The 12,013-nt window shown below is 38.1% G+C and overlaps 2 protein-coding genes across 2 annotated transcripts; one reads left to right on the forward strand and one right to left on the reverse strand.

Moving 5' to 3' along the window:
• The first annotated feature begins 2,029 nt into the window (after positions 1–2,029).
• Positions 2,030–6,466, forward strand: emilin3a (elastin microfibril interfacer 3a). The gene is made up of 5 exons (XM_016542182.1): positions 2,030–2,178; positions 2,905–3,024; positions 3,137–4,050; positions 4,177–5,166; positions 5,502–6,466. The coding sequence occupies exons 1-5, from the start codon at positions 2,030–2,032 to the stop codon at positions 6,464–6,466; spliced, it is 3,138 nt and encodes a 1,045-aa protein (XP_016397668.1).
• A 686-nt stretch (positions 6,467–7,152) lies between these two features.
• plp2a (proteolipid protein 2a) lies at positions 7,153–9,527 on the reverse strand. The gene is made up of 6 exons (XM_016542118.1): positions 9,478–9,527; positions 8,492–8,603; positions 8,089–8,247; positions 7,813–7,911; positions 7,442–7,541; positions 7,153–7,184 (listed from the first exon to the last, which is right to left on the reverse strand). The coding sequence occupies exons 2-6, from the start codon at positions 8,588–8,590 to the stop codon at positions 7,153–7,155; spliced, it is 489 nt and encodes a 162-aa protein (XP_016397604.1). The 5' UTR covers positions 8,591–8,603; positions 9,478–9,527.
• Positions 9,528–12,013: the final 2,486 nt, after the last annotated feature.

Raw genomic sequence — 12,013 nt, forward strand, 5'->3', positions numbered from 1 at the left:
TTTTACCGCAAAATTAACAGATTTAAAATTGCTATTTTTTATATGAGCGGCACATTAATAACCGTCTATAACTTCACCCAGACCTAGACTTTGAATCTGACAGACTTTGAATATTACAGACAATTAAACATTGGCAATTTGTATCATTTTGCTAAATAAGACTTCATTTAAACAATTAATCCCCATATCCAGTCCCATGCAAAGCATGCTGGGAACTAGAAATGCCCAGCCCTGTTTCTATTAATGCCAAAAAATAATTAATGCAATGCAACAGCAATAAGTTAACTTTTGTTTTAGAAAGTTTAGGGGATCACACACCATGTAATGAAATGTCACAAAATGTACAAGAATGAAGTTGCATTGGCTCATTTTAATTAAGTAAACTGACCAAGCATCATCATCATCAAATCCTTTTTGAGTATAGATGTAAATAAATAAATAAATAATGTACATAAAGAAGAAATTAATGTAAATATCACTTCCAAACTTAATTTTAATCAATCTGTAATTTTTTTGATTACAGATTGATGTCAAAATTGTCCAAAATTGAAGAAACACGTTTACTCAATTTTATTTTCAGTTTTTAAGTCATACTAACAGTGATTTACAGATTTCTTTATTTCAGATCTGCATGACTACATCAGCAGAGCTTTTGCAAATATGGAAAAGTGAAAATGTGAAACTGTTTATACAGACTCCTGACCCTCCACATTAGAGCAGCACAGCCCTTGGAAACAGAGTAAACATTGTTGGCTAATTAGCCACTGCAACTAAACAAAGGCATGGTGTGTTTTGCCCTTGTGGTTTTTTAGAGGCGAGGTTTGAGGTACTGTGTGTGTTTGCTGGTGGTGTGTTATAGGTGACTTTCACTATGAGTAGAATTATGTGAAGGTCTATGAGTAGTAAAGAGTGTTTGGAATTCTCACTTTATCCCCAGACCTATAGTTCAAAGTTTGCAACACCACCACAGACCTCGACCACTACCATAGCGACAGCCATGGATACAAGTACTGTGGACAGATGTCATAGCAATAAAGAGAAAGGAGCGGTTACTTCAATGATTGTTCGTTTGTTCAGCTTTGCAATTAATCCTATATGGGACAAGCATGGTCAACAGGAAAGATTCTCTTTCACATTGTATAATTTTCATTAGAGCTATTTTGCTATTGCCAAGTAATCGTTAGTATTTACAGTCCGGCTCTCAGTGTTTATCTGAGTTAAACTGTATTTGTTCCATATGGCTGTGTCTGTGTTTGTGTGTGTGAGCATGTGACTGCAGCCTGCAGCTAGTGAGTCCATATGCTTTTTTAGATTATGTGCAGAGCCATATGCTCCTATATCATTTAGTGTTCAAAAAATGGCCAATAATCAGACACTTTACATCAGGCCAAGGGTTTTAAAGACACATTCCCATAACTAGATTATCAACGCAATCAAATGTGACATCATGACACCAGACATTTCAGAAGGCAAGATCTCACTTTTAAACTGATATCAGTCGATGATAATTACTATTAATTGACCCTGATTTGTTTTGTAATTATTTAATTCGTACTCACAATTATTACTATTATTTATCCATCTTTAAGTCTTTCCTACAAACCTTTGAACATCACTGTTGTACTTGTACTGTGTGGATCAGGTCTCAAAAATAGCACCTTTGTGTAAATTGTGTTAGGTGGCATAGTAGGTGGATCTATGTAAATGAGGTGGTCCGGTGTTTTATGAGGTGACCAGAACTCTCAGTCCCAACAGTCTGCAGGAATCTCAGCATCACCACCACAACTGGAGCAAATAGTGTCCTTTTTAGACACTGAGATTTTTTTTTTGTATTGACTAAGACCAACATGGACAGATGTGACACTAGCTAGTGTCACACTTTTATTACATAACACAAGGCATATGTAAATTTTTAGGTCTATGCTCAATTTTTGGTGAAGAATTTTTTTAGCTACTGTTCTGGTGGAATAGAGGGATTTCCCTCTGTGGTTTCTTAGTTTTTCCCCAGCATTGATAATATACAAACATCATGTTATTGGAGATAAATTTGCACTGTTTTCTCCTTTTTTGGAGTTCTTTTCTGACTGTGGCAGCATTTCAACCTGCGCCAAACCGATACAGCCTCTACTCTGGACCCCATCCACTGTACACCTCAGCAAAACCGACAGCCAGGCATAAGTGAGTATCCATGAGCGAAATATTCATTCTCTTAATTGATGGCACAGGTGGTGAAATAGCTGTTGGATGTTACTAAATGATTTCAATAAAAAGGAATCTTCCATTCCAACATCATGTGAGATGCTGTTTAAGATCGTAGTTAAGAAAATATGACACAAGACCACATGTCCAACTCTTCCTGTAGACAATAAATACTTGTTGAGTTAACATTTTCCAGTTTGGTATTACTGTTGGGTGCAATATGTTTGGTTTACATTGAGGTGCTATCATAAATCTCCTCAAATGTGGTGAATTCATAAAGAATAAAAATGTTTACAATGAGATCTTTACATTAACATTAGTAAATGCATTAGGTATCATCACCAACAACAATGATAATTTATGTAGAATTGATTAATTTTGTTAATGTGATTATATATTCTGTAATTGTTAGTGGAACTATAAAACAATGTTAGTGTATGTAATTTTTAATGTTAAAATATATGTACAAATTAACCAAGATAAATAAATGTTGAAATTCTGTTGATTGTTAGTTTTTATTAACTACTGGTTGGCTAATGTTAATATATAAAGGTTGGTTTAGGTAACATTTATTTAGGTAACATAGCATATTGTGTACAGCACAGCAAATAGCTGATTCTTTCAGTGTTGAGAGAGAGGGAATATTTGTTTTTCTTGCTATTGACAACTTCAATGATTGAGTGTTATATAATTGTATCTCTTCAGGAACCACTGTGCATATGTTGTGGAGAAGACTGTCTCGTTCACTATTCAGGATGGAGCGGCTCCCTTCATGAAGCCAGAGTACAACAAGTGTGCTTGGGGTCAGAAATGCCCAACTATAAAGTAAGCTATTAATAACTGTTTAACTGTCATACATTTGTATATAAATATATATTTGTATAAAAAATGCATTTGTTAGATTTAGCTCATTTTGACACCCTGTCTGTTCTTACAGGTATCGCATGTACTACAAACCCATGTATAAAGTTGCATATAAGACTATGACAGAGCTGGAGTGGAAATGCTGTCCTGGATATGCAGGTGTTGGTTGTACTGCGGTATATGGAATGAAAGCAAGGCCCCTATTCACAGGACCACTGCCTGCACAGAAGGGTCATATGCCTCGTTTTAAAGGGCCCATGCCAATGCAGAAGGGTCCTCTGCCAACTTTTAAAGGGCCCATGCCAATGCAGAAGGGTCCTATGCCTTCTTTTAAAAGACCTATGCCAATGCAGAAGGGTCCTATGCCTCCTTTTAAAGGGCCCATGCCTGCACAGAAGGGTCCTATGCCTTCTTTTGAAGGGCCCATGCCTGCACAGAAGGGTCCTATGCCTTCTTTTAAAGGGCCCATGCCTGCACAGAAGGGTCCTATGCCTTCTTTTAAAAAGCCCATGCCTGCACAGAAGGGTCCTATGCCTTCTTTTAAAGGGCCTATGCCTGCACAGAAGGGTCCCGGGCCTATGCAGAAGGGTCCAATGCCTTCATTTAAAGGTCCCAATCCCTCTCAAAAGGGTCCAGTGCCTTCATTTAAAGGCCAATTTCCCTATCCCAGCTTCAATGGAAACCCCTGGAATCAACCTCAAACACCACCTAATGGCGTGAATGAATACCCAGGCCCCAATACTGGTCCCTCTTCCCGAGATACCTCAGCTGAAATTTCTACAGACCACCAGGAACTGGAAGTAGATTATCCTGAACCGATGCCAGAGCCTCAAGATCTTGGCCATGATGTAATCCCAGAAGAGAATGAGCCAATCACAGACTACCAGAATCCACAGCCAGATCACTATAGTTCTATACCAAAACATAGTGAGACAGAGCCTGTTCCCAATGCACAGGCGCCCTCTGGTGGAAGTGAAACAAACCAAGGTAAATGAGCTATATTTTACAGTTACACACTCTAGTATATACAGTTTTCTAGAGTCATAATTTCTTTGTACAATATAAAGCTGCAAGTGTGTTCAGACTAACTAAATAAATATAATGCATTCACAGATCATGATGACAACAGTATCGAAGATGAGCGGTTGGATAGGATAGAAGAGGATGTGCAGCGACTCTCTCTTGGTCTAGAGACTCTTCGTGGTACAGTGACAGGCCTGGAGGACAGCTTGCGTGTTTCCCTCCGTGAAGACGCCAACCGAATGTTGACTGCTCTCATTTCTGCAGGACCCAGCCCTATCGCTGCTCCTTCCCTGTCCAGGGACTCTTCTGTGGGTTTTGGAGATCTGCCTGGAGGTGCACCAGATATTGAGGGTTCAGATGTGGTGGGGCAGTTCCCAAACTTGGTCGATTTGGCTGAAAAGGTTTCAGAGCTACGAGCAGAGCTTGTGGCAAAGGCATCTGAGATGGAAGAGTTGAGAGGAGCAGTCGTGGGTCACAACAACACCCTTCAAAGACTGTCAAATAGGTCAGTGAACCTTACACAAACTCACTTTCAAAAGGCCCTGGAGACAATGGTGGAGTCCAAAATGAGCGACGCTCGGGTGGCCATCTTAGATGGCTTTGAAAAGCGTGTGGAGAGTGCTGAGGAGCGATGCGAGGGTCGTATGGCAGAGGTGCGCCTTCAGTGCAAGGAGGAACGTTTGGATGGACAAGAGCAAATTGAGCAAGTCCTAGACATAAGGGCTATAGGATTAAGGACAGAACTCCAAAAACTGCAGGCTCAGCTTCGAGACCTGGAGCCTGAAGAGGGTTGCTGCATTGCCATATCAGGTCTAACTGAAAGGCTCATTTATGTGGAGCAGTCAGTGGGTGGCTTCAATGAGTCCCAAATTCATTTACGTGCTGAACTTGGTGGACACAAGGACCATATAGAGGGCATGTTGGAAGGCCGACTGGGCTACATGGAATCCAAGATGAACATTGCACTAAATCAAGAGGAAGCAACCATTAACAAAAGACGGCCTAGCAACCTGGAGGTGCAATTGGAGGGGAAGCTTAAGGCTCTTGAAAGTCGTCTTTTGGCTGCAGTGGAGGAGCTAGGTAATGTCACAGCACCAACTTTACTAGAGGGTCAGGCTGTGCCCACACTGGAGACAGAAGTAGAATCGCTCAGAAGAAGAGTTGAGGACGATTTGGACCGTTTACAGAAACAGCTCAAATCCATAGAGGTCATGTGCACTTCATCTTGTGTTCCACAGCCTGTTCTTACAGGATATGTCGCTCCTTTGGGAACTGAGGATGAGGGAAGTGAGGACAACCACAAGGAAATGAATGGGAAACTTGATTTACAAGTAGAGAGATTGAACAACCTCAACGCCACTCTACATAATCTTCTTGTCCAGTTGGCAGAGAAACAAGAGGAGTGGAGGAGCTAGGTAATGTCACAGCACCAACTTTACTAGAGGGTCAGGCTGTGCCCACACTGGAGACAGAAGTAGAATCGCTCAGAAGAAGAGTTGAGGACGATTTGGACCGTTTACAGAAACAGCTCAAATCCATAGAGGTCATGTGCACTTCATCTTGTGTTCCACAGCCTGTTCTTACAGGATATGTCGCTCCTTTGGGAACTGAGGATGAGGGAAGTGAGGACAACCACAAGGAAATGAATGGGAAACTTGATTTACAAGTAGAGAGATTGAACAACCTCAACGCCACTCTACATAATCTTCTTGTCCAGTTGGCAGAGAAACAAGAGGAGGCAGGTCTTCAGGGTGAGGTGACCCTGCTGAAAGTTAGCGTGAACTCCGTTAACAGGTCTCTCTGTGGCTTGCAAGAGTCTCTCGGCTCTGTGATCAGAGAGGTCGGCCAAACCAACTTCACCTGGCAAGAAAGAGAAGAAAGGCTTGCGCAGCAGGTGAAGGGTGTGGTTCAGCTGGTGGGACGACAGGCATCTATGTTGGGTACTGGGGAGCGAAAATTGACCCGTCTGAAAGGGGAACTCCAGGATCTGCGGCGCCGAGTGGCCGGAGAGCTCCAGGGTTGCCGTTCCACTGCTCTGGGTGTCCAGAAAGAGGTGACTGAAGTCGGGGGTCGTGTTGCTCGTGTGGAGGGTCAGTGTGGAGGCCTGGCACACCTGGCTGACGACCTAGAAAGAATTCGAGGAGAGCTGGAGAGACACTCTGATGGGTATCTGTCTCATGTAAATAGCACCCTTGTTAACCATTCTCACCAGCTGTCTGAGCTCAGAGATAGCATCCAAAACTGCACTGGAACATCTGGGTCTACTAGGATAGCTGGGGACAATTTAGCTGCAACACAACAAATGGCAGAACATACAACAGAACCGGCCCATCCCAGAGGAGACCAGTTTGCAGTTCCCACACAGTACAGAGGTGACTAGTAATTCAAGTGCACTTTATAATGTGCAGACAGTCTTTACTCACAGATACTATTATATAGTATCTTTCTCAGGAGACTCTTTTCTTGCCAACATCTATGGTAGGATCAGTGTTGAAAATCAATCTTCCCAGTCTGTGGTGCTGCTGTTTTCTATGTTTTTTTTTAATCATTTTTCTTTTATAGTTCTTTTTTTTATTTTTAATCTTTTATTCATTTTTACTTAGCGATTTTAGGGTTAAGTGTATTAAATGTCTTTCTTTGTTATTGTGAATATTTTTTATATGAACTGGATGTCTGTCTTTGCCATTTTTTTATTGTAGGGCTTTTTAAATTAGAGACTGTTGTGTTCATATAGGTGAATTAGCATTTTGGGAACACAACCTTTTGAACTCTTTTTTGTGTTTGTACCTTTATATATGGTTTTGTGAAAGCTGGTTCTTAATAAAATGTTAAAATCTAAAAAATTTTTAGTTTATGAGGTTTGTATATTACTGTGTATTATTGATCTCCAACAGAAAATATGCAACAGGCTAATAATTGCACTCTTTAAGGTCATAACATGAAGTATATTTGAAAATTGGTCATTTTAATCTAGATTTTTAGATGTTAACAAGAAATGACAAAAATATACAAAATTATCAACTGTAAACATACAGTATGTGAAAAACTTAGGAGTTCCTGTTGTATTCAGTAAACCACATTTTGGACCATAACAACACCTGGGAAGGAAAACAGAACATGTAAAACAATTAGTTGAGCTGTTGTATCATTAAAGCCTGGCAAAAACGGAAGAAAAACTGCACAGAAAGAAGATTATGATGTTTTTGGACCTGTACTTCTGTGTATTTGTGAAACCAACATCCAAGTTCTAAGATGTTTTCTTTATTTAAGGGTTTCTAACATTTGGAAAGGACATTTAAAAACATTGCATATAACTTTATAGTGATTATTGAGGAATGTTGGTGCTGATACTTACTAACAGCCACAGTCGCCCCCTGCTGTTTCAGACTTTTAATGTATTTGATTATGCCAAAGGCATCATATCCAAGCACTGCTGCTGCCAGCAAACCAAAAATCTTAAAGAAAGAGCAAGCATGAAAAAAGTGTGAAAGAAACAATGGTGAAAGCACAAGGGTCATAAAATGCAAAACAGAAAATAAGAAAATCAATCGTTCATATACATACCATATCTTATAATCACTAAAAAGTACATTAGGATCTAATTTAGTAAAATGTGTTCAGAGAGTTTGACAGCAACACCATTAGATATTCATTTCGGGGCAGAGTAACCGATAACTTTAAGATTATCCTTTCAGCCACAAATGCAGTCTTTGCCAATTTACTCACCGAACCAGCAACTTCCCCGGAACTTTCCCATCCCCAGCTAAGACAGATAAGAGAAGTAACAAGAAGGAGGACTGATCCTGTGATTGCTCTGAATAAGTCCTACAGTATGAAGGAGAACATATGACTTTGTTTAAATGTATTTTTTCAGTAAAAAATGTAAAGGAAGAGCTTGAGAATAAAGGTATTGAGTAAACTTATAACTTATAACATGGTGGGCAAGTAATTGGTCTAAATAAATAAAGATAATCCAATATCGAGTACACAAATATTTTTTACCAGCCATTGGAAATACATCAGTGATAGGTGCATGTAGGTAGGTAGGTCGATGGCATAAACGATGAATATGAGAATGGCCCAGACCAGCTCTGTAATGCAGCCCCAAAAGTAGCATTCAAAGGAAACTGCTTTACAAATAGTCACAATGGCACACAGAGCCTATTAAAACAAATAGTAAAATAATTTATTAAAAAAGTACTGTATACATATATGCATTTTTCTGACCCATGACACACACACACACACACAATTGTTCAAGATGAATCACCTACAGCTTGTAATAAATGTATCAAATAAAAGTATTATGCTTAATACTACTTTAAACCAATCAGATTAGTACATTATTAATTTTAAATCAGCATGAATCTTGATCAACTACTTTTCTAACTCTGGGCAGACTTACAATTTCAAGAGCTAAAATCATCCCCTTTGGTGACCAGATGAATTTTGTGTTTTGCGCAGTGGCTGAAAATGGCTGGTTATCTTCATTTGTGTCTACCATCTTGATCCTGTAACTTGATTAAAAATAATAAAGAAGCAGGTACAGTAACAGACAATGTGTGCATAACGCTCCAAAAAAAAAAACGTAATTATATACATTAAGATACAATATTAAATAACATGCATAAATAAATGCACTTTGACATTGCATGAGTTCATAACATATCATCAATAACATGAAGAGTTCAGATGCAAAAACCTCTAATATGTCTATATATATATTAAACTATAGCATTTGTGCATTTATAGAAAATGTATTTAGGTCACTGTTTTTCATACAAATACCTGGAAACCATATAGCCTAGTTACATTTTTATCATGGTATTGAGGTGTGGTTTTAACTGTCGTTATCATGATCTAAATGTATGCTAATGGAAGAAGACCAATGGTTAATTTTAATAAAACTCAAACAGTCAAAATAATTACATTTCACTATATAAAAATGAGGTTGTTACAATTTTTACATGTTACTGTTTTATAACGAACCTAAATCTCTCTCTCTCTCTCTCTCTCTATGAACTAATGCAATATCAAATTGCATTTTACTTGTTATTTTACAGAGCAGTCAAAAAGAGATAAGAAGTTATGCAGACAGGAAGCGCTGTATTTTAAAACCAAAAAGGTTACATATTTCATCTTTAAACACGAAGAACACGAGAGCACGAAGAAAAAATGGCCTAACGTTACCTTTTGAGTAATAAGGCCACAAACTTTACAACTTTACAACAAACTTCACAAAACTTTATAACTTGTTAAGCATAAAACTATACTATACATAAAACTAACTAAATATACAATTAACCAATAAATAAAATGAAATATATTATAATATATGAAATGATTTAAAAACCTAATCGTAACCTGGGATATGTTTTATGCATTAAATACCTGAAAAGAATCTGTTGAATAAATCGCTCGGAAGGGATGCTTTCACAATGCTTTTGTAGAGACGAAATGAATTACTTACATCTATTGCACAACATAATACAACTCACACCCATAAGAGTAACAGTGAATGACACATTTAAGATTCCCGTTATCTTTATCTCTGCTGCTGTGCTGCTTGTTGCCAAGTCTGCGGTTTTCCAGCAGATTTGGTCTCATTTCACTCTGTAGCTGCGGGGGTGGGGGTCTGAGTATTTGTGCATAACAAGTTGCCCTTTGCACCTCAGTGTAATGAATATGCCCCCCCCGCAAAAAAAAAAAGTATTAATCTAAATTACAGTTTTTCTCATTTGCTAAGACATGCTCAATGAAACTGGGATCCACTTGATCTTCATCATCACATTCTTAGCACAGCAGAAGTCTTCTCTTGAAAACACTTTTTCATTTGTTTCACACATTTTTCACACCCTTTGTCAAAACAGTCACTACAGATCTCATTGAAAGACCCCAAACTCTATTGGATTCACTGTGTTGAACAAAAGGAAAACATTTATTCACAGCTGATAGAAAGTACTTGCATAATTATGAATTTCTAGTGCACTTGTGTGAAACTCATTTGCACAACTCTTCAATCAGCAATCAGTCCTCATCCCTCTATAAAAGATTCCACTTCTGTCCTGCTATTTGCAAGTATGGATCAAAGAGACCAAAGGCATGGAAGGAGAGTAAGAGAGCATGGCAGAGGGCCAGAGAAAGAGGAGTTTGCATACTTGGTGGAGGAGCTGCATTACTGTAAAAGGAGAAAATACAGATCAAGTTTCAAATGAAATTCAGGCAACAATTATTGACCATGTCATCAGTCATAGCTTGTCCTTTAGAGAGGCTGGACAAAGGGTCCAACCCATTCTGAGTCAGAGCACTGTGGCATCTATTGCCAGGCTTTTTTTCAAAATGACAACAGGTAAGTCACAATGTTACTGTATACCACTGTGTATTTCAGTTTTACTGTATTGCCCTGTTGGCAGAACGAACTTTGTCTACAGTAATGCAGATGTTTCATCAGTCCCATTTTTGTGTTTGTCATAATGTCAATTTTGATATGCTTTGTTCGGATTTGTTATTGTAATGCAATGTTATACCATACAGTTACATGCAACTGGAATAATTTGCTCTATGATTTTGCTTTTTTAGAGAATAATGTACTTTTAAGCTCACGGGGCACATCACAAATTAATTTGTGGATGAAGCCAGCTTCAACCTCAAGTTTCCTCTTTTTTTAAACTATATTCAACACCTCTGAGTTTGAACAGTGTAATTTCATATTGATAGCTGTGTTTTGTATTTTGTTGTCCATTGTGTAATGATTGATTGAATTAATAAATTAATTTGTAAAAAAGTACTGATAGATAGATTTATTCTGCAATTTTATATAGTCTACTTAATTTAATTTTATATTAGCACATATTTTTTATAATCCTACTGCTCAAAGCTAAATGCGTAGCATTTTAATAAAACTGTTAACGTTATGGCTGTGGGGAATATGAACACGCATGAATTATTTTAATTAGTCTGTGTTATTTTAATGTTTCGGTTTTTTTTAACCTAAAATAGAGACACAGATGTTGATGTGTCTGCATTCAATCATTTCAGTGGGCTGTAGTGAAGTAAAAAGTACGATCTTATGCTTTGGAATGTAGTGAAGTAAAAGTAAAAGTTACTCGAAATAAAACGACTCCAGTAAAGTACAGATACTTGAAAAATGTACTTAAGTACAGTAACGAAGTAAAGCTACTCCATTACTGTCCACCACTGTGCTTCAGTTTCAGCATGTGTGTTAATTGTTTTGAAAATGTGATGTCTGAGTGGACAAGTGTGTTTAAGCAGTTGAGAAAAACTGTAATGATCATTATTACAATATCAAGAGCGATAATCATCGATTTAATTGATTATAGTCATATTTTGGTTTTACCCTCTGAGTTCCTGTTTTTTTTGTTGTTTTTTTTTAATTTATAGGTTATTTACATTATGCAATTTTCACTTTGTGTAGTCGTCACCGATAGCCTCGTGGGCAGCACGTCGACATATAGCGCCATTGCGCTTCGGGCGTCCCGTGTTCGAGTCCCCGCTCGCGGACTTTTCCCGATCCCATCTCCCCTCTCTCTCTCCCACTTCGTTTCCTGTCTCACTACTATCCTATCAATAAAAAGCCATAAATAATAATAAAAAAACAGTCTGTGTAAATAAACAGGTATGTCAGATGCAGCATCTGTCCCACCTTTGCAGTGTAGAGAAAACATGCTGGTGGTGAAAAAAACTGATTTGCAACAGTCTATATTAGTGATTAATTTAAGTTAGTCCTATTGGTTAAGGTACTTATTAAATATTTAAGTATTTGACATAAGTAAACAACATAAATTTAACAAATGAGAAATTTATGCGTATCAAAAGCAGCCCAATTCCTAATGAAAACTTGTGTAAGCACAAGTGTGTGTGTGTGTGTGTATGCTTACACAACAAGTCTGGCAACCCTACTAGTAAG

The sequence above is a fragment of the Sinocyclocheilus rhinocerous genome, unplaced genomic scaffold (genome assembly GCF_001515625.1).
Source record: "Sinocyclocheilus rhinocerous isolate Xijiao unplaced genomic scaffold, SAMN03320098_v1.1 scaffold1600, whole genome shotgun sequence".
Taxonomy (NCBI): domain Eukaryota; kingdom Metazoa; phylum Chordata; class Actinopteri; order Cypriniformes; family Cyprinidae; genus Sinocyclocheilus; species Sinocyclocheilus rhinocerous.

Bases quoted from the DNA above. Each gene is read 5' to 3' on its own strand.
- emilin3a (XM_016542182.1), top strand. From the start codon at position 2,030: ATGTTATTGGAGATAAATTTGCACTGTTTTCTCCTTTTTTGGAGTTCT. The intron at 3,025-3,136 runs GTAAGCTATTAA...CTGTTCTTACAG, and splicing joins CAGAAATGCCCAACTATAAA to GTATCGCATGTACTACAAAC. The intron at 4,051-4,176 runs GTAAATGAGCTA...ATGCATTCACAG, and splicing joins TGGAAGTGAAACAAACCAAG to ATCATGATGACAACAGTATC.
- plp2a (XM_016542118.1), bottom strand. From the start codon at position 8,590: ATGGTAGACACAAATGAAGATAACCAGCCATTTTCAGCCACTGCGCAA. The intron at 7,912-8,088 runs GTAAAAAATATT...TTCATACTGTAG, and splicing joins TGATGTATTTCCAATGGCTG to GACTTATTCAGAGCAATCAC. The intron at 7,185-7,441 runs GTAAGTATCAGC...TTTCCTTCCCAG, and splicing joins GGGGGCGACTGTGGCTGTTA to GTGTTGTTATGGTCCAAAAT.